Source organism: Stomoxys calcitrans, chromosome 5 (assembly GCF_963082655.1).
Source record: "Stomoxys calcitrans chromosome 5, idStoCalc2.1, whole genome shotgun sequence".
Lineage (NCBI taxonomy): Eukaryota > Metazoa > Arthropoda > Insecta > Diptera > Muscidae > Stomoxys > Stomoxys calcitrans.
In genome coordinates, this window is record NC_081556.1 from 43,090,981 (window position 1) to 43,113,118 (window position 22,138).

Consider the following 22,138-nt stretch of genomic DNA (forward strand, 5'->3'; position numbering starts at 1 on the left):
AAACTACCTTCCTTCAGAGAAATGGTACGAAAACTACCATTTCTCAAGGGAAATGGTATTTAAACACCTTTTTCTAAAGGAAAATGGTACTTAAACTAATATCATTCCCAAAGGGAAATATTACTAAAACTTCCATTTTCCATGAGGAATGCCAATTCTCTTTGGGAAATGGTTCTAAAACTTTCATCTTTTATGAAAAATGGCATTTAAACTTCCATTTTACTTTGGAAATGATACTAAAACTTACATTTCCGATGGGAAATAGTACTAAAACTTCCATTTCCCATAGGAAATAGTACTGAAACTTCCATTTCCCATGGGAAATGGTACTAAAATTTACATTTTCCAAGGAAATTGTACTAAAACTTCTATTTCCCAAAAGAAGTGGTGCTAAAACTACCATTTGCCAAGGGAAATGATTCTAAAACTAGGTTTGCCTAAAGAAAGTAAAGCTACCTTTCCTTAGGGAAATGGTACTAAAGCCACCCTTTTCAAGGGAAATGATACCAATACTACAATTTCTCAAGGGAAATGGTATTAAATGATACTAAAACTACCCTTAGTACCCTTTCCCACGCGTAATATTTATAAATGGTATACAAATTACCACTTTCCTTGGAAAATGGCACAATAACTATCTTCACTTAGAGCAAATGGTACTAAAACTACCATTTCCAAAGGGAAGTAGTATTAAAACTGCCCTTCTTTAGGAAAATGATATTTACTCTCTCCTCTTCAAAGGAAATGGTACTAAGATTATCCATTTTTAAAGGAAATTGTACTCAAGCTACCATTTCTCAAGGGAAAGGGTACTAAATTTACCCTTTCCCAAGAGAAGTGGTGCTAAAATTACCTTTTCCCAAGAGAAGTGGTACTAAAATTACCCTTTCCCAAGAGAAGTGGTACTATAACTAGCCTTTCTCAATAGAAAGTGTACTAAAACTACCATTTCTTAAGGGAAATTGTATTTAAAACACTCTTTTCCAACGGAAATAATACTCAAACTACTCTTGCTTTAGGGAAATGGTACTAAGTTACCCTTTCCTAAGGGAAATTGTATTTAAACCAGCCTTTTCCTTTGAAAAAGGGTCATTAATTACTACTATTTCCCTTGTATTAAAACTACAATTTTCAATGGGAAATGATACTACAACTACTGTTTCCCCAGGAGAATGGTACTAAAGCTACCAAGTCCTAAGAAGATTGTTACTAAAACTATCAGCTCTCAAGAAGAATGGTACTATTTATAACTACCACTCTCCAAGCCGGGCACGGGATAGCTGTGAGCACCACACAGGCCGGAACACTGAGGTCCGATCTGTGTGGTGTTCATTGCTGGCACGAAAAGCTTAGCTGCGAGCTACCGGGCGCATCCACAGGTTGAGCATAGTGGAATACTCCATATGGAGTAGCTGCAACGGCAGCCGCGGACAAGCAGCGGTATCGAGCGGAGAGTCTCAGTGAGAGGCTGGGCGGCACCGGCTTTTACACAAATACGGAGTGCCTATGATGATCAATATGACAAGGCGAGTTATTGGCGCCTTTAAATAACCAATGACCACCCTGTTTCCCCGTCGATCGGTACTATGGTTCGGAACGAGCTTGCTCACCAATAGGCGCTTGATGGGGATCGCCACATCCATATAAAAATTTGGCTACAACAACAACAACCACACTCCAAGAGAAATGGCACTGAAACTATGTTTTCTAAGGGAAATGGTACTAAAACTACTCTTCTTCAAGGGATATAGTACTAAAACTAACCTTTTCCAAGGGAAATTCTACTAAAACTTTGCATTATGAAGGGGAATGGTAATAAAACTACCCTTTTCCAAGGGAAATGTTGAAATTATACTAAAACTACCCGTTCTGGAGAGAAATGGCACTCAAAAAACTACCACTTCCAAATCGAAATTGTACCAAAACTACCATTTTCCCAAGGAAATGGCACAGAAGCTACCTTTTATCGAGAGAAATGGTACTCAAACCACTATTTCCCAAGAAAAATGCCACAAAAACTAGCATTACTCAATGGGAATGGTACTAAAACTACCATTCGTCAATGGAAGTTGTGCTATATTAACCATTCACCAGGGGAATTGGCTCTAAAACTACCCTTTACCAAGAGAAGAGAAAAAAGTTTTCCCTCACCAAAGAGAAATGGTAATAAAACTACCCCTTTTCTAAGGGGAATGGTGCTTTAACTATCTATTCCCAAGGGGAATGGTACTAAAACTATCCATGCTCAAAAACTATCCACTTCCAAAAACTGCACATTCCATGTTTTAAGAGAAAATGTACTTAAACTACCCTCTTTCGCAATAAAGAAACAAAAACTGCCGCTTCCCTTGGAACTACAGATTCCCTTTACTTAGAGAAATGGTATTATAACTACCCTTTCCCAAGGGACGTGTTACCGAAACCGTCCTTACCATAGGAAAAGCGTATAAAAATTTCGAAATACAAAAGGAAAAAGTTCTAAGGCTATTTGTACTCTTTTTCCAAGTCTCAATAAGACGATTTCAATATCTGACAAGGTTAAATACTTAGGTGTGATCTTGGACAGGAAACTGAATTGGAAGTGTCACATTCAAGAGCGTACTGAGTAGGTTCACAGATGTTGGGCACTATGTAGATGGGCCGTAGGCTCGAAATGGGGTCTGAATCCGAGATTAGTCCACTGGCTCTACAGGAGCGTGATTAGACCAATACTTACTTACGCCTCTGTAGTCTGGGGGACTGTTATGGAGAAAAAGTGCAACATAAGGATAAGTTCAGAGAACATGTTGTCTTGGCATAGGCGGAGCGATGAGGACCACGATTTTGTTTTTCATAAAATTTTATTTAAATTATGGAAACAAATCTACTATACATGGAATTATTGTAAGAATGACTTTAAGGTGTTATGGATACACTGCCTAAATTGTTTACCCGAGAACATTGGTCAGTGTTTCCATGGTTACACTACTCACTTATCTCAACAATATCGAATGAGGTTACACATAATTCAGTTTCACATTTATTTGTTAACACATCCACTTTGTAACATACATCTGTACATACAATTGTTAACACAATAACTCTATTAATCTGAAACAAAAATTAACAATACTGACATCAATATAAACAAATAACAAAAAATAACCAACTATGGTGTGGACAATGACTAGAACAATGACTGGATAACTCTACCAATGATGCTGATGATCAGTGATTTAATGAAAAAAAAAAGATGTGTAAAAATTGTATTAGAAGTTATTGTGCTACTAAAATTTGTTAAAAAAAATAGTTATTGGTTTGAGTAATATTTTATAATTTATTGTCTGAGAAGTCTTTGTCTGTCTACATTTGTCTTTCTGTCTTTGTCTCGATTAACCACACAAAAATTAACAACAAAAAAAAAAACAGCTTATTTATAGAATCAAAAAACTATTCAAAAAGCAAGTTATAACTCCATGTAAGTTAAAATTTTTCGTCTAATATGAATTCCAAAATAGAATTTCGCATACATAGTTATCACAGCATTGGCATTATAAATAAACTCATTGCAATTGGTAGTTTAGAAAATTATTTTTTAAGTCCTCTCTCAATTTCCAATGGACAAATTTAAACTTTGACATTTGCATTATCCCTTTTTTGTGCGGAAGCAGCTATCATCAATAGAAAAATCGTAAGCTAATAAAAAAAAAGTAGAATTGAAAAGAAAACTCGAAATTTATCGATATCTTTATTTTCTAGGAGATTCAAATCATATTTAAAGAAATCGATAAATTTTAAATCGAAATTAACGAAAAAAATTGTTGACTCAACAATTGCTGTGTTTTATTTTTGTACCATACAGCGGAAATAACGGTTAATTGGTTGTTATTGTCTGTTATCGCCTGATTTCGATGACAATCCAGTACAACTTTGCACTGAAATTCCATCCAGAACATTTTATCTGTACTGGATAGGACTAAAAAAACACAAAACAAATCGTTTTATATGTCATTAAATCTCACAAGAGTTCGCGAACCAAATTTATCGAGTTATCGAAAGTTATATTTTGCAAGGACTCCATATTAATTAAAACAAGTAAAAGCGTGCTAAGTTCGGCCGGGCCGAATCTTATATACCCTCCGCCATGGATCGCATTTGTCAAGTTCTTTGTGCGGTATCTCTGTTGTGTTGTTTCAGGCTACAGACCGATTCAGACCACATTTGACTAGTATGCTGAAGGTCATGGGAGAAACCGTTGTACAAAATTTCAGCCAAATCGGATAATAATTGCGCCCTCTAGAGGCTCAAGAAGTCAAGATCCCAGATTCGTTTGTATGACAGCTATATCAGGTTATGGATCGATGTGAACCATACTTAGTACAGTTGTTGGATGTCATAACAAAACATGTCATGCCAAATTTCAGCTAAATCGGATGAGAATTACGCCCTCTAGAGGCTCAAGAAGTAAAGTAGGGAGATCGGTTTATAAGGCAGCTGTATCAGGCTATAAACCGATTCGGACCACATTTGATATGTTGAACGTTATAGAAAAAGCCGTTATTCCAAATTTCAGCTAAATTGGATAATAATTACGCTTTGTAGAGGCTCAAGAAGTCAAGATCCCAGATCGGTTTATATGCCAGCTATATTAGGTTATGGACCGATTTGAACCATACTTGGTACAGTTGTTGGATATCATTACAAAACACTTCGTGCAAAATTCGATTTAAATCGTATAAGAATGGCGTCATCTAGTGGCTTAAGAAGTCAAGACCCAAGATCAGTTTATATGACAGCTATATCAAAACATAGACGGACTGACATGTCTAGATCGTCTTAGATTTTTACGCTGATCAAGGATATATATATATATACATTCTTTATAGGGTCGGAAATGGATATTTCGATGTATTGCAAGCGGAATGACAAAGTGATTATACCTTAATCCTTCGGTGGTGGGTATAAAAACTAATCGATGATGATCGATAATCTAAAACTCCATAAATTATCGATAAAAATTAACCAAAACTCGATAATCAACCAGTTAAGAAAATGTGTTTAATTTATGTGTTTTGCCAAAATAATGGAATATTGGGACAATCATATTAATCAAATCGGCTATTATAGATCGATAATGATCGAAAATATAAAAATCGGTAATCGTTAAAAAATAACTCAACTGAAATTCGTGGAATCTAAGAAATTGTAAAAATCCACAAAGATGAGAAAAGGTTTGCTAAAGTAGTCGATATCTTCGGCAAATACTTCCATCGTAGGAGGGCAAGAGACTTTCAACCTCGGTTATTAGCCGCTTCATACGGAGGTTCATTCCAATCGCCCTAGAAGAAGTTAGAATAGAATGCTGAAAAACAGATAGGAATATACCACATCGCGATACAAGCCTGCAGTGAAAACAAAAAAATTAAACCAAGGCTCAGGAAAAAAAAACTCTCAACACCAATTTAGGCCTCTACAGAATTCCAGAATTACAATTTGACTAAGATCCTGAAGGGAATTCAGGCACGAAAAGAAGTGTTCACCCACTTCTTTTCGTCACCCACTTCTTCTCGCAATTTGGAGAGCAGTGACACAAAGGGTGCTCAAACGTCTTCCTGCAGAAGACTGCCTCTTTCTGCGTCCAGCATGATGACAAAGACCTGAGGTTGTAGTGATCAGTCCAGACTCCTTTCAGTAGTTCGAAGTCATGCTTCCTCAGTCCCAGAATAGAGTGATGTACTGCAAATTTCCTCATGAATAGAGATGGGTTTCTACTGGGTAAATACCCAATGAATAAATTTTTGGGTATTTATTTGGTTATTTATAAATTTTCAGATATTTTGGGAATTGAAGTCATTTTCCTAACAATTTTTGATGATTTCGTATTTTTTGTATATAAACCTGACCTTCTGATATCATAAAATCGGAATTTGGCTATATATAGCCGCTATTGACCGATCTCCAAACATAAAGTTTTGAGGCAATAAATTGGTAATTTTTTCATCCTATTTCGATAAAATTTCATAGTGAGTTCTGGTAGACCCCTAGCAAATTTTGTGAGGTTTAGTTCAGATCGGACTATATTTGGATATAGCTGCCCAACAGACCGACAGCCCGATCTCCGGTATTGGGCTTTTAAAATGGCAATTTTTCATCCGATTTCGATAAAATTTGACACAATGAGTTCTGGTAGACTCCTAGCCATACCTTTCAAATGTGGTCCAGATCGGATGGTATTTGGATATAGCTGCCATATAGACCGATCTCCCGATATAGTGTTTTAAGCCTATAAAATGGGAATTTTTCATCCGATTTCTATGAAATTTGGCACCTTGAGTTCTGGTAGATCCCTACACCTATTTGTTGAATGTGGTCTAAATCGGACCATACTTGGATATAGCTGCCATATAAACCGATCTTCCGATATAGAGTATTGAGCTCATAAGAGGGGCATTTTTTAATCGATTTCGATGAAATTTGCTACAGTGAGATTTTTTATTAAATGTGGTCCAAATCGGATCATAGTTGAATATAGCTGCCATATAGACCAATCTTCAGACATAGGGAATTGAGTCCATAAAAGTCGTATTTTTCATCCGATTTGGATGAAATTTGAAAGAGTGAGCTTTTTCACTCCTGTACACCTTTTTCTTGAATATCGTCCAGATCGGACCATATTTGGATGTAGCAGCTATAAAGATCGATTTTCCCATATTAAGTATTGAGCCCATAAAAGGAGAATTTTTCATTTGATTTCGATGAAATTTGAAACAGTAAGTTCTTATAGTTCGAAGAAGCTCTTTGCACCTGTACACAAGCCTGACTTCCAGGAATTCAATGAAACCTTCTGCTCCGGTTCCCCTATCCAATTAAGACCTATGCGTATATACAGAAGTTTCAGAGTAGGTCGGTGTAACCCCAGCCCGATGATACCTTTTCAAAAAAACGACGTCCAACCCTTCAACAAGGAAGAGCTCCTCTGACATCGATAAAGACAAAAATTGATAATGAAGTTATCGGTTAACCTAAACGATTAAAAATTGCCGAGTTTAATTTAAGCGCTATTCAGTGTAAATCGGGTATTATAGGCTGTTATCGATATCATGCGATTAAATTATCGTTGAGTCGAGCTAAGTTGACCAAGTAAATGAACACCACAAGAAATTAATGATTTTTTATTGATTACGGAAAAGAAATTGCAAGACTACAGATTAATTTGATCACAGGCAACCCTCTACTTTGTAGACATTTCGTAGCGGGCAGACTACTCTTCAGTAAAGTTGTGTTGCTCTCTAACCTCTTCTTCTATTGGGCCTATAGTTCATAGCATGTTATTTTGTAGTTTTGAAATCAGATCCACATTTGCATTTTTTCGTTATGTCTTTCAAGTGTTAAAAATTTTATTTTTCTTTAAACTCAATATTTCTTTCGATAATTATAAAGAAATTATCGAAATGAAGTTTTAGAAATAACAAAGTTATCAAACTAAAGTTTCGTAATTAAAGAAGTTATCGAAATTAAATAAAGTTGTGAAATTAAAGAAAATATTAATTTAATAGGTGCTTAAATTTAAACGTTTGATCGTGGAATATCGAACTTTTTCGATGATTGCAATGAAGTTATCGAATAAATGTTTTAAAAAGGATTACGAAAGATTTTAGACACACCGGAAAGTTATCGTAATTTTTGTAACCGCTTTAATTATTTAAATGGTCTTATGTAAACGATTATTTCTTTGCCCTTGTGTAGGATGAATTTAAAACATAAACTAACTTATTGTTACAATTATCCAAAAGCATCTCAAAAATGGTGCTTAGCTGTAGACCACCTTGCTGCTTTCTAGGCGCACTAACATTATAACCCAAGAAAAAAAGTGTTCAACATTTATTCTCCAAAAAAGGATATTCAAGCTTTCTGTCATACTACATGCACAATCATATAACCCCCCACCAGCAATCATTGCATTGCACACATACACCGACACCCTCATCATGCACTAGCCAAAAACACATACGCCATAGGCATGTGGTATTCACTTGAATGCCGAAAACATGCGCCACCCATGTACTTCTTGTTAAAGAGAAGCAAAAAAAAATAAAAAACCAAAAAAAACAAATTCAAAATCAAAAGAGAAACAATGAATCAATCGAAACCCAAAACTCATTGCAGAACGGTGCAGTGGCTTCACAGGTGCTTGTACTCCAACCACCACCACCACGCTTCCACTGTCACCCATGCAGCATGAAATGGATGCACCGCAGCCTTTAGTTGATCGCAAGCCTTCCATATCGCTTTTAAGATGGAACAACGGCAGCAGTAACCACAACTCAGCCTTAGCAGCCGCCGCCACCACCAACAATACCAACAACAACACTACTACCACCACCATACTCAACCAGCAAACACCGTATAACAGTAGTATTAGAAATCAGTTCGATTACATACCAATGACAGAAAGCAACCGCAACTACAACATCGGCATTAGCAACAGCAACATCAACTACAATGTGGGCAGCAGCAACAGTTACAACTATAATGCCAACACAGGGTCCACCGGTGCTGCTAGGCAAGGTTTGAAATTGATCAGCCAATTTGGAATGAAATTCTACTTCTACTTCTCAACTTCTTTAATAGCTCTCCATTATAATTGAATATTACCAACACATACATACACACCTATATAACTATATTTTATACAGCCGACACAAATACATACACACATATAAACTAAACTGATGAATACAATATGAAGAGGACATTGGTATGCATAATGGAGGATATCATCGTGGATATTTAAAAACAGATATTTCCGGTATGAAACTTGAGAAAGATAAGTAACATCATTTGGGGAGTAAATGAGCATTGGAGTCGTTAGAACTCAGGTCATAGGGTCTACGATAATTTTTTGAAGTCAAAATCTTACGACCGTATTCCCAAAACTTAATGAAGCCTTAAAATAGGTTTATTTGACAGTTCTAAAAAGGAAATCTGTCAAATAAACTTATTTCAAAGCTACATTAAATTTTGTGAATACCGGCGTTAAAATTCATATATAATTGTACAACATTTTGAAAAGATTGGTTCGATTCCCGTCGATAACACCAGAAACAAAAAATTTCAGAGGTGGTGGCGACATTTTTGAGGTACCATGCCATAATTGCGCCTGTTATGGGTTAAGACCCCATACCGGAAGATCTGTCTATATGACAGCTATATCCAAATCGGTTCCGACCGGGACCATATTGGGTGTGGTTGCCAATAGGCCTAATACAAATCACTGTTTCAAACTTCAGTTTAACCCTGTAATAAATGCGCCAGTTATGGGATTAACCCCCTATAGCGGGAGATCGGTCTATATGGCACATATATTCAAATCGGATCCGATCGCGAACATAATGTCCAGAATATTTATAAGCTAACAGTTTTAAATTTGGGAGACATCGGGTAACAAAAGCGCCTCTGCTTAGGACGCCATAACGGGAGATCAGTCTATTTGGTAGCTATAACTAATTAGAGGCCGAGAGGAACTACTTCCGATTCGGATGTTGAGGGGATTAACATAACTCTCTTAACTTTAACGAATAGGGGTAATAAAGTGAAGTGAAGCTTGTGCATATCACCAGATATGGGGAAGTTTGGGGTGAGCTGCCTATCGAATAAATTGTAAGTTGCAATCTGGCGATCTGTAATAAAGGGAATAAACCTACCTTTATTATCACGAACAGACAAGAGGTGCAATCATTGTATCGGCAGATATAAGCGGAAGGATATGCGACTAAGAAGTGCTGGATGAATACAGCTTCTCTGATCATCGTTATGTTAGTGTCATCCTCGGAGAAAATACTGCAGAAGTTGAGGGGTCACTTCTGCAGTATTTTCTCCAAACAGAAGAAAGGCGAAAGACTACCCTTCTAGACCGGAAAAGGAAGTGGAAACTGCGGAGAACATAGACATAATGGTCAAGCGGATCATGAAGGCCCTGAATGATTTGCTTGTGTCAGCATGTTCTAGTGCCAAGCCAAGGGGCAAATAGCGACCGCCATGTTAGGTTAGGCATGGTAAGGTTGAAAAGTGGCTGCAGATATTAGTCCGCCCCATGCCACTGTGGACATACATCTAAGCCAGTAATCGGTTTGTTGTGAGCTCTAAAAACTAAAAAGTAACCTTGAGAAAGAAAATTGTAAGCTAGAAATTCCGTGCTTCTTATAAAATCCTTTATTGTTTTCCATACCACTCATGTCTGGGATCGTATCGGCCGACGAATACGCATGCAACCCTATGGAACAGCGAAATGGTCGGTAGGGCGGCGAAAATCCTATGGTGGGGGTCCAGATAGTGAGAGGACTAGGCTATTACTGAAAGGAATAAAGAAGGAGGTCAGTATAGCTATTGGTATCATGGCGGGACACATAGGACCACGAGCTCACTTATGTAAAATCAGTGCGGCAAGTGATAGCATGTGTAGGGGATGTGGGGAAGATGATGAGACGTTGGAGTATTTCCTTTGTCATTGCCCACCTTATGCGGCTCTTAGGTGGGGACACAGTACCAGAAATAAGCCAAGTTATCGGCGTGACATGGAAAACAATTAAGGATTGTGTAAGTAGCACGGAATCCCTTACTAAGATTTTCTTTTTTTACGTGACTTTTTTTAGTATTGAGAGCGCACAAGCGGATGACGGGCTTAGGTGTATGTCCATAGTGGCATGGGGCGGATTAACATCCGCAGCCTCTTTTCAACCTAAACTAACATAACCTATGGTGGAGTAATTTGCAAATTTGCCTTAGAAAAAGGGGACAAATTTCTGACATATCAATGAGTGCTGTCCGATTCAATTATAAGGGGAGAAGTTTTTGCATGAATGAGATAACAACCGCTCACAATTTTCTTGAAGTTCTCACCTGGAAACCAGGCGTTCAACATCATAGGCGGACAGTTTACCTCTGTGTCACGATGGCCACTACCCACCACCATGGGATGGGTCGCATACTTATCTAGCCATTCCGTTTGTAACACTTCGAAATATTGATCTACGACCCCGTACCGTATACACATTCTTGATCGCCTTCACATTCTGAGTCGAAACCACGATAGCGGTCATATGTCGAAATCACTAAAGCGGTCGAACGCATTAAGCTAGTCGCTTAAAATTTTGCATAGATACTTCTTACTGATGTTGGTGATTGGGGAGTGTAAATGCGCCATATCGGTCCAGATTTTGATATAACTTTCATAGAAACCGATCTCCCTACTTGACTTCTTAAGCCGCTAGAGGTCTTAATTTTCATCTGATTTTTATGAAATTCTGCACAAAGACTTCTGTTCCGACTTCCAACATGTATGTGCCATGTATAATTCAAATCCGTCCATTACCTGATATAGCTCCCATATAAACCTACTTCCCGATATGATATCTTGAGACCATGGGAGCCACAATTGTTGCCCCATTGGGCTGAAATTTTACACGTAGTATTCTTTTGTAACTTACGGCTGTTGGAAGTTATAATTTAAATCGGTCTATAACCTGATATAGCTTCATATAAATCGATCTTCAGATCAGAATTATATGGCCCCTAGACGCTTGAATTTTTGCCTGTGTGGCAGAAATTCGGTACATAAAGTACACATATGCCCTTAAATTAATTGCATTTGTAGTCAATTTTAGCAGAATCCAAGATTCGGCCGGCTGAACTTAGCACGAGTCTATTTGTTATAGAAACGGAAACCCCTATGGTCTGCAGTCGTACAATATCCGATTGTATGAACTGTTTCAAGTCAAGTAAATGTAAATCGGGTGGTACCCCAGACGCTTGGCCCTGAAAACATATCAGCATCGTGCTTTTCTCTCAAATACCATTTATTTAAACCCCATATTGCCATTGGTTTCGAAGAGGAGTTTACAGGATGAGGCGTCCCCAAAACACATGACCCCAAAATTGGTTATCAAATTCTAATTCTAATCTTTCATTTGAGCCACATATTGGCATGGTCGAAAAATTTTTACCCTTGGGGTGGTGTTTAGGGGAAGGGGTGATGCCCTAAATACATGGGCCTACATTTGGATATAAAATTCGTATTCTACTCCCAAATATCTTTATTTGAACCCCATATTGCGTTGGTCAGTAAAAAATTGCTCTTTGTGGGGTATTTTGGGAAAGGGGTAGACCCCTCAGTGGGTATCAATTTTTGCTCAGTAAAAAATTGCTGTTTGTGAGGTAGTTTGGGAATGGGGTAGACCCCTCAGTGGGCATCAATACTTGCTTTGGCCCCAATACCTTTCATTTAAGCCCCACATTGACATGGCCGGCAAACATGACCGGTTTGGGTGGTGTTTTAAGGATGGGGCGGTCACACAGTGACTTGGCTTTGAAAATGTATATCAGATTTGTGTTTTACTCTACAAAACCTTCTATTTGAGCCTCATATTGCAATGGTCAGCAAATACTTCCTACTTGGGTGGTGTTATGGGGGTGGGGTGGCCTCATGGACATTTTTCCCAATATTGGTATCAGATTTGTGCTTTACTTCCGAAAACCTTTCATTTGAGCCCCATATTGCTATGGTCGTAAATTTGTCCTCTTTGGTGGATGTTCCCGGGGATGGGCTGTCCCCAAACACTTGGTGCCACATCTGGATATCAGAATCGTATTCTACACTAAATACCTTTAATTTAAGCCACATATTGCCATGGTCAGTAAATAAGTCCTGCTTGGGGGTGTTTTTGGGAAAGGGTGGACCCTCAGAAACTTGGTCCCATATTTGGATATTAGATTCGTATTCTACTCGCAAATACCTACCATTTGAGTCCCCTATTGCCGTGGTCGGTAAATATGTCCGATTTAGGGGTGTTTTGGGGGTTGGGGTGGTCCCCCAAAAACACTTAATCCGACAATTGGATATCAGATACATTTTCTAATCTTAAATACCTTTTATTTGAGTCCCATATTGTTGTGATTGGTCTATATATATATTTTTGGTAAGTTTTGGGGGTGGGGCGGCCCCCCTAGGTACCCCATCTGAAATTTGAATACCAAAATTTTCTTTTAAGTTACTAAAAGAGAGCACGCAAAATTTCGGTTAAATCGCAACACCCATTTCCGAGTCTGGCGTTTCTGAAATTTAAGGTAAGGGGAAGGGTCCCCTCCCTTTCAGATATCAAAAAATGTACTGCCCTATTTTCACCACGGAACCATTATGCACCATCGGCGTAAATTTCAAGAAAATTGGTTCAGCCGCTTCTAAGTCTATAAGGAACACACAAACAAACAAACACAAATTGATTTTTATACATAAGACAGTCCGATTCGGACCATAAGTGAATTGAATGCTGAACATTGTAGAAGTCATTGTGAAATATATCAGTCCACACGGATAAGAGTTGCGCCCTGTAGGGGCTCAAGAAGCAAAAGCGGAAAATCGGCTCAAGAAGTTAAGATCCAAGATCGGTTTATATGGCAGCTATAGCAGATTATGGACCGATTTGCGTCATACAAGACACAGTTATTGACACAGTTATTTGCATGATGACACAGTTATCATGCAAAATTTCAGCCAAATCGGATGAGAAGTGCGCCCTCTAGCGGCTCAAGAAGTCAAGATCCAAGATAGGTTTATATGGCAGCTATATCAAGTTATGGACTATTTAAACTTATATTTAACACAGTTGTTGAAAGTCATAACAGAGCACGTCATTCAAAATTTCAGCCAAATCGGATGAGAATTGCGCCCTCTAGCGGCTCAAGAACTCAATATCCAAGATCGGTTTATATGGCAGCTAAATCATGTTATGTACCGATTTGCACCATACTAAGCACAGTTGTTGGAAGTCATAACAAAACATCTCATGCAAAATTTCAGCCAAATCGGATTAGAATTGCGCCCTCTAGCGGCTCAAGAACTCAATATCCAAGATCGGTTTATGTGACAGCTAAATCATGTTATGTACCGATTTGCACCATACTAAGCACAGTTGTTGGAAGTCATAACAAAACACTTCATGCAATGAGAATTGCGCCCTCTAGCGGCTCAAGAAGTCAAGTTCCAAGATCGGTTTGTATGGTAGCTGTAGCAGGTTATGGACCGATTTGCGTCATACAAGACACAGTTATTGGAAGTCATAATAAAACATCTCATGAAAAATTTCAGCCAAATTGGATGAGAATTGCGCCCTCTAGCGGCTCAAGAAATCAATATCCAAGATCGGTTTATATGGCAGCTATAGCATGTTATGGACCGATTTGAACCATACTTAGCACGGTTGTTGGAAGTGATGCCCAAACACCATGTGCAAAATTTCAGCCAAATCGGATTAGAATTGCGCCCTCTAGCAGCTCAAGAAGTCAAGATCCAAGATCGGTTTATATGGCAGCCATATCCATAACATGGACCGATTTGGCTCATTTACAATCCCAAAAGACCTACACTAATGAAAAGTATTTGTGCAAATTTTCAGGTTTACTCCTTCGAAAGTTAGCGAACAGAGGGACGGACATGGCTAGATCGACTTAGAATGTCATGATGATCAAGAATATATATACCTTATGGGGTCTTAGACACATATTTCGAGGTGTTACAAACAGAATGACGAAATTAGTATACCTCCCATCCTATGGTGGAGGGTATAAAATATAAAATAAAAGTAACTGTTCAGAAATTAGGGAAATTTCACTAAAATCCAATCTGAGCCCAAATTTTAATGAAATACCAATTTTAGATCAATTATATGAAAACCCCAATTTCGACTGTGGTGGTATTTAAAAATAATTAAAAAGCTCTTTATTTACATCAAAATTTCCTCATTGTCTTCAAAGCTCCAGGTGATATCCTCTATATATGCATACAATTCATAGTTGTTTTTAAGTTATGGTTTCGTTCGAGTTAATCGTTGTTATTCGTTTCAATGGGTTTCTTTTTTTATTAAAAAAAAATTCAATAACACATTGCTACAATACTTCCCCCTTCAATACATTTAAAGCCCCCCCCACCATCATTTCCACCATACATCACTGAATTCCTAGTCCATTAACTGAGTCCTATCTTAATATATAAAGTGGAAAACCTGATGAAAACTAAAAATAAAGAGAACATCAGTTTAAATGTAAATTGTTGTGTTTATAATAAAAATGGTGTATAAATATAGAAAGCTTTAAAAGCTTTAGAAAGCAATGTTCCTTGTTTAGTTTTGTGTTTAATCAAACAGCTTTTAAGCCTGCCCCTAAAAAAACTACTTCCTTGAAAGCTTCAGCTTTGCCTTAACAACATTGAAACAGTGTGTGAAGCAAAGCTTTTGTCATTGTTGATTTCCCATTTAAAGCTTAAATATGTTAAGCTTTTGTTTAGTTTTAAGCTAATGACCATATTTAATGCTTTTTGTGTTTTTTTTTTAATTTTTTTCGTACATTTACCAAGGAGAAAAACCTTTTTACTAAATTGTTAAAATTCATACATTTCAGCTAGCTATGGCATAGGCGGTACCGGCACGGGTATTGGAGCCAACAATGGCTTAGTGCCCATGACAGCGGGCGGTGTACGCACAGAGCCCATATCATTGGCCACCTTGGATAGGGATTGTTTTATAATACCTGTACATAGTGTTGATCGTTTTCTACCAGCTGGCATACCGGTAAGTAAATTGGGAAAAATATTAAATAAAAAGTTCGAATAACCATAATCATTTAACACACCGTCTACTCATTTCGTTTGTAACATCTCGAAATATTGACCTGTACCCCACAAATCATGACTTGATATTTTAAATCGATCCAGCCATGTCCGTCCGTCCGTCCCTTCGTCTGTTGAAATCACGATAACAGTCGAACGCTTGAAATTTCTTATTGATGTAGATAGGGATTGCAAATGGGCCATATCGATTCAGATTTGGACATAGCCCCCATATAAACCGATTTTTTGACTTCGTCAGACCCAGTAAGTCTCCATTTTGTCCTGATTTGGCTGAAATTTGACTTAAGGACTTTTGTTCTTACTCCCCACAACCGTGCCTGGTATGATCCGAATCTGTATACATACTGATGTAACCCCCATATAATCCGATCCCCAAATTTAACTTCTTGAGTACGTAGAAGCCTTACCTCTACCACATAGTACCTCACAAATGTTGCCAGCATTAGGAGGGGAAAACCACCGCTGAAAATTATTTCTGATGGTCTCGCCAGGATTCGAACCCAGGCGTTCAGCGTCATAGGCGGACATGCTAACCTCTGCGCTACGGTGGCCTAATAAAAAGATATAGGCACCTTCAAAACCGATTCCATGATAAGGCATCATACGACCATGGAGGCCTCATCAATTCCCGATTTGATTTTTTATACCCTCTACCATAGGATGGGGGTATACTAATTTCGTCATTCTATTTGTAACTCCTTGAAATATTCGTCTCAGACCCCATAAAGTATACATATTTTTGATACCCATTACATTTTATGTCGACCTAGCCATGACCATCCGACTGTCTGTCGAAAGCCCGCTAACTTTCGAAGGAGTAAAGCCAGCCGCTTGAAATTTTGCACAAATACTTCTTATAGGTGTAGGTCGGTTGCTATAGCTGTCATATAAACCGATCTTGGATCTTGACTTTTTGAGCCACTACAGGGCGCAAATTTTATCCAATGAGGTGTTTTTATGATTTTCAACAACTGTGTTAAGTATGGTTGAAATCGGTCCTTAACCTGATATAGCTGTCATATAAGTCGATCTGGGGTCTTGACTTCTTGAGCCTCCAGACGCTGAAATTTTGAACGACGTGTTTCGTTACGACTTCCAACAAGTGTGCTAAGTATTGTTCAAGTCGGTCCATAACCTGATATAGCTGTCATATAAACTGATCTTGGATCTTGACTTATTGAGCCACTAGATGGCGCAATTCTTTCCGATTTGGCTGAAATTTTGCATGAAGTGTTTTGTTATGATTTCACTAACTGTGCCAAGTACGGGTCTAATCGGTCCATAAACTGATATAGCTGTTATATAAACCGATCTTGGGTCTTGACTTCTTGAGCCTCTAGAGTGCGCAATTCTTATCCGATTGGAATGAAATTTTGCGCGTAGTATTTTATTATGATATCCAACAACAGTGCCAAGTATGGCTCAAATCGGTTCATAACCTGATATAGCTGTCATATAAACAGATCTGGGGTCTTGACTTTGTGAGCCTTTAGAGGACGTAAAACCTATCCGATTTCGCTAAAATTTTGAACGACGTGTTTTGTTATAAATTTCAACAACTGTGCAAAGTATGGTTCAAATCTGTTTATAAACTGATACAGCTGCCATATAAACCGATCTGGGATCGTTACTTCTTGAGCCACTGTAGGGCGCAATTATTATCTGATTTGGGTGAAATTTTGTACAACGGCTTCTCCCATGACCTTTAACATACGTGTCAAATATGGTCTGCATCGATGTATAACCGAATACAGCATCCCAATAAAACGATCTCCCCATTTTACTTTTTGAACACACAATGACTTCTACTGTGATCTCCAACATTCAATCCATTATGGTCCAAATCGGACCATAACTTGATATAGCTCCAATAGCATAGCAATTCTTTTCTTTTATCCTTTAACCGATAACTCCGTACCGATTAAAAACCCACCCTGTGTTACCCCTGGGAAAGGAGGTCAGTATAGCTTTTGGTGTCACATCGGGACACACAGGACTACGAGCTCACTTATGCAAAATCGATGCGGCAAGTGAAAGAATGTGGGGAAGACGATGAGACTTTGGAGAAATTCATTGTCATTGTCCGGCTTTTGCTGTTAAATATTTTGTAAGTAGCACGGAATTCATAATTTAAAGGTTTCTTTCTAGAGGTTACATTTAAGTTTTTAGAGCGCACAACAAGCCGATTACTGGCTTAGATGTATGTCCATAATGGCATGGGGCGGATTAATATCCGCACCCTCTTTTCAACCTAACCTAACCCTATAGATTATCCATACCACCTTCATCGTATCTGCATCCAGACCTCCGCATGCATACTCTACGCTGCTGCGTCCAGGTCTACATTCTTCCTTCGCAGTACTTGTTCGGCATATCTCATCACCGCCTTTTAGTTCCTCTTGTCTTCCAGCAGCCTCGGGACTATTGTCCTAGGTGAGACGTCGCCAATCGCTGTTTCCAATTCCCTGCGTCTTTCAACCCAGTGCTCGCAGTGGAAGAATGTGTATTCCACATCGTCAGCAATATCTACCTCCTCATAAATGCACCTGCTTGAGGAGCATTTGCCCATTCTAAGCAGGTATTTCCGAAAGTAACCATGGCCTGTCAACAGCTAGTTGACGTCACCGTACTTCCTATCTCTTCACATCCGTACATCGGTTAGTAGTCGTCGCGTCCACCTTGCCCGATTCTCTTTTGTCCACCTTTGTTGCCAACTCTCGATAGTCCTTTCTCGTAGGACGCGTATATGATCCGTTTGAATTTTACTCTGTCCTCTCTGGGCCTTGCACTTCGCGGTGAAGAGCTTCGCTCGCTCCATGACCTGTATGTCTATCGGAACCATTCCGGATATTACAATGGCTGTGGGCTCCGCCACTGTCCGGTAGGAGAACCCTGTCCGGTAGGAGAACAGGGGTTTCGCTCGGCATGCTGTCTGCAGTGTCTGGCCTCATATGTCCCCATTTGTTCACCTTTGTTGCCATCTCTCGATAGTCCTTTCTCGTGTGACCCGTATATGATCCGTTTGAATTTTACTCTGTCCTCTCTGGGTCTTGCACTTCGCGGTGAAGAGCTTCGCTCGCTCCATGACCTGTACGTCTATCGGTACCATTCCGGCTATTAAAATGGCTGTGGGCTCCACCACTGTCCGGTAGGAGAACAGGGGTTTCGCTCGGCATGCTGTCTGCAGTGTCTGGCCCCATATGTCCCCAATTGTCCACCTTTGTTGCCTGCTCTCGATAGTCCTTTCTGGTATAACCCGTAAATGAACCATTTCAACCATTCCGGCTATTATAAGGGCTTCGCCACTGTCCGGTAGGACGATATGACTCTAAAAGCCGCCATACTCTATACCGAGAACAGGGGTTTCGCTCGGCATGCAGTCTGCAGTGTCTGGCCCCATATTTTACTCCCATAGAGAAGGCTGCTATTGCATGTCTTAATTTAGAGTCTGCGCCTGCTCGAGAGAGGCCCATCTATGTTTGCCATCAGTCGACTCAGTTGCGTCGTTATCTTCGCGGCCTTTGTTATCGCATGCCGAATTTGATCTGCATAGGTCAGCTTTATATCTAGACGGATCCCTAGATATTTGACCTATCTCTTGGTCTTCATCAATATGTCGTCTATGCGCACATCCACTTGGATATTTTTTCTCGTTAGGATTAGCATAATTTGCGCTCTACACCTTCCGTGTCTCTTGCCGTGAAGACTGCCGCGATGTCGCGCATATCTTATTAGAAAGGTTCCGTCTAGCATTTCTGTTCGAAGTATTCCATCATAACTGGTAATTCAAAGATCCGGCGCCGCTTTTCACTCGTCCCATTCTGGGAGTTATAGATAAGTATCCTGTCACCAAGTAGGGTTAGGTTAGGTTAGATTATGATCCCAATAGCTATACTGACCTCCATCTTGCTTCCTTTCAGTAATAGCCTCGTCTTCTCACGATCTGGATCCCTCCATAGGATTTTCGCCATCCTACCGACCGTTTCGCTGTTCGATAATGTTGCATGCGCATTCGTCGCCCACTCCCTTTATTCGGACTGCGTCGACCCGAAAGGAGTTGGGTTAACCAAGTTAATTGACGGCAGTCCTCTGGCCTTCACCGCCAAATCGTCTGCCCTTTCTTTTCCCTTACTCCGTTATGGCCCGGCACCCAAACGATGCGGATTTTGCCATACTCATAGAAGGCGTTAATCTCCTTCTTACACTGCAAGACTGTTCGTGACCTTACCGTCCTGGTTGTTATTGCCCTTATGGCAATTTTACTGTCTGTAAAGATGTTCACACTCGATGTCCTCGCGTTAGCACCACACCACTTCACGCATTCCGTGATCGCCCGGATCTCCGCCTGCAGGACCGTATTATGGTCAGACAGTCGAAAACAGTTCTGGGATCCCTGAGTTCTCAATGTAAACCCCCAGTCCCACTCTGTTCACTATCCTTGATCCATCCGTGTAACATGATCTTCCAGATGCCAATACTAGGTTTCCGTCAATCCAAGACTGTGACGATGGCAGCAGTGCCTCGCACTCGACTTCAATGTTCACCCAAGTAACTTCTCATTACGCTAATCAGATACGCCGGGATATTAAAGTCCTCTCTGAACTATTGGCTATTGGATGCGTTCTTCACATCCAGTGTTGCCAAGAGGACAATCGGCCTGGAGTAGTGGTTAGTTTGCCTTCTCATCTCTACTATCTTCACCACATCTCTGATAGCTTTGACAGTGGACATTCCTGCCCGGAAACCATGTTATCTCATCGAGAGTCCACCTGCCTCAATGATAGCGTTCTGGAGCCGAGGCCTTATAAGCCGCTCCAAAAGCTTGCCGGCCGTATCCAGCATACATAGTGGTCTGTATGAGGATGGGGATGTTGGATTGCCTTTGCCCTTGCTTATGAGCACCAGTTTTTGTCTCTTCCATACCTCCGGAAAAACAGCTTCCAATAGACAACGGTTAACCATTTTCAGAAGAAATTCCGAAGAAATTCTACTATATGCCTTAAGACCTTCGCCGGTATTCCGTCAGCACCGGCTGCTTTTCTGTTCTGAAGGCTGCGGGCTGCATTCCTGAGCTCCTCTATCGTAAACGGTGGCCAGTGGGCAATTCATAAACTTAATTTTCTCTACGATCGTGTAGGGGAAAGAGTGTGTGGACTATATTATTCATTTTTCTCTCGTCCGTTACTGCAGATGAGCTCCGTGTACCGAGTTTTACCGTCACAATTTTGTATACGAGGCCCCAAGGGGTTTGGTTAATATCTTCTCTTAATTCCTCCCACTTTTCTTTTTTGCTTCTTTCTATTTGTCCCCTTGTACCTCCCCCTTCCCCTGACCCCAATTTTCAGAAACATCAGATCTCGGAGATGGGTGGTGCGATTAAAGCGAAATTTTGTGTGCTCTTATATAGTACTCTAAAAATAAAAAATTTGTATCCAAATTTCGGATGGGGTACCCCACCCTAAAACCTACCAAACATATATTTGGACCAATCACGACAATATGGGACTCAAATGAAAGGTATTTAGGATAAGAAAACGTATCTGATATCCAATTGTAGGACCAAGTGTTAAGTGGACCACCCCAAGCCCCAAAACACCCCTAAATCTGACATATTTACCGACCATGGCAATATGGGACTCAAATGAAAGGTATTTGAGAGTAGAATACCAATGTGATATACAATATGGGACCACGTTTTCGGGGGTCCACCCCTTTTCCAAAACACCCTCCAAACAGGAAAGGTATTTGAGAGTAGAATACCAATGTGATATCCAATATGGGACCACGTTTTCGGGGGTCCACCCCTTTTCCAAAACACCCTCCAAACAGGACCACGTTTTCGGGGGTCCACCCCTTTTCCAAAACACCCTCCAAACAGGACTTATTTACTGACCATGGGAATATGGGCTTAAATAAAATGTATTTGAATGCAGAATACGAATCTGATATTCAAACATGGGACCAAGTGTTTGGGGGCCGCCTCTCACCAAAAACATCCCCCAAAGGGGACAAAATTAAGACCACAGCAATATGGGGCTCAAATGAAAGGTCGTTGGGAGTAAAACACGAATCCGATATATATTTTCAAGGCCAACTCACTGAGTGGCCCCCCATCCCCCAAAACACCCCCAAGCCGCTCATGTTTGCCGACTATGGAAATATAGGGCTCAAATTAAAGGTATGTGGGAGTAGACCACGTATCTGATATCAACATTAGGGGCCAACTGTCTAGCGGGCGTCCCACCACCATAACAACCCCCAAGTAGGAAGTATTTGCTCACCAAGACAATTTGGGTCTTAAAGAGAGTGGAACTAAATATTGAAAGTTTTTAGGGCCAATACCCCAAACCGGACATATTTGCTGACTTTTGCAATAAGCAGTTTAAATGAGATAAGAAAACGAATTAGATATCCAATTTTGAGGGCAATGGCAATGATATATGAGAATAGAGCACGTTGCTGATATAGAATTTGGGGGAT

At 39.7% G+C, this 22,138-nt stretch overlaps 1 protein-coding gene across 13 annotated transcripts in view; it reads left to right on the forward strand.

Moving 5' to 3' along the window:
* LOC106087156 (uncharacterized) overlaps window positions 1-22,138 on the forward strand; it is a 115,903-nt gene that overhangs the window by 78,797 nt on the left and 14,968 nt on the right. For 11 of the 13 annotated variants that reach the window (XM_059369183.1, XM_013252083.2, XM_059369186.1 and 8 more), the window contains 2 exons: window positions 8,146-8,547; window positions 15,430-15,599. In XM_059369183.1, the coding sequence (XP_059225166.1) occupies window positions 8,146-8,547; window positions 15,430-15,599 (572 nt within the window). The remainder of the gene's footprint in view (window positions 1-8,145; window positions 8,548-15,429; window positions 15,600-22,138) is intronic. The other 2 variants (XM_059369191.1, XM_059369192.1) reach the window with 1 other exon arrangement.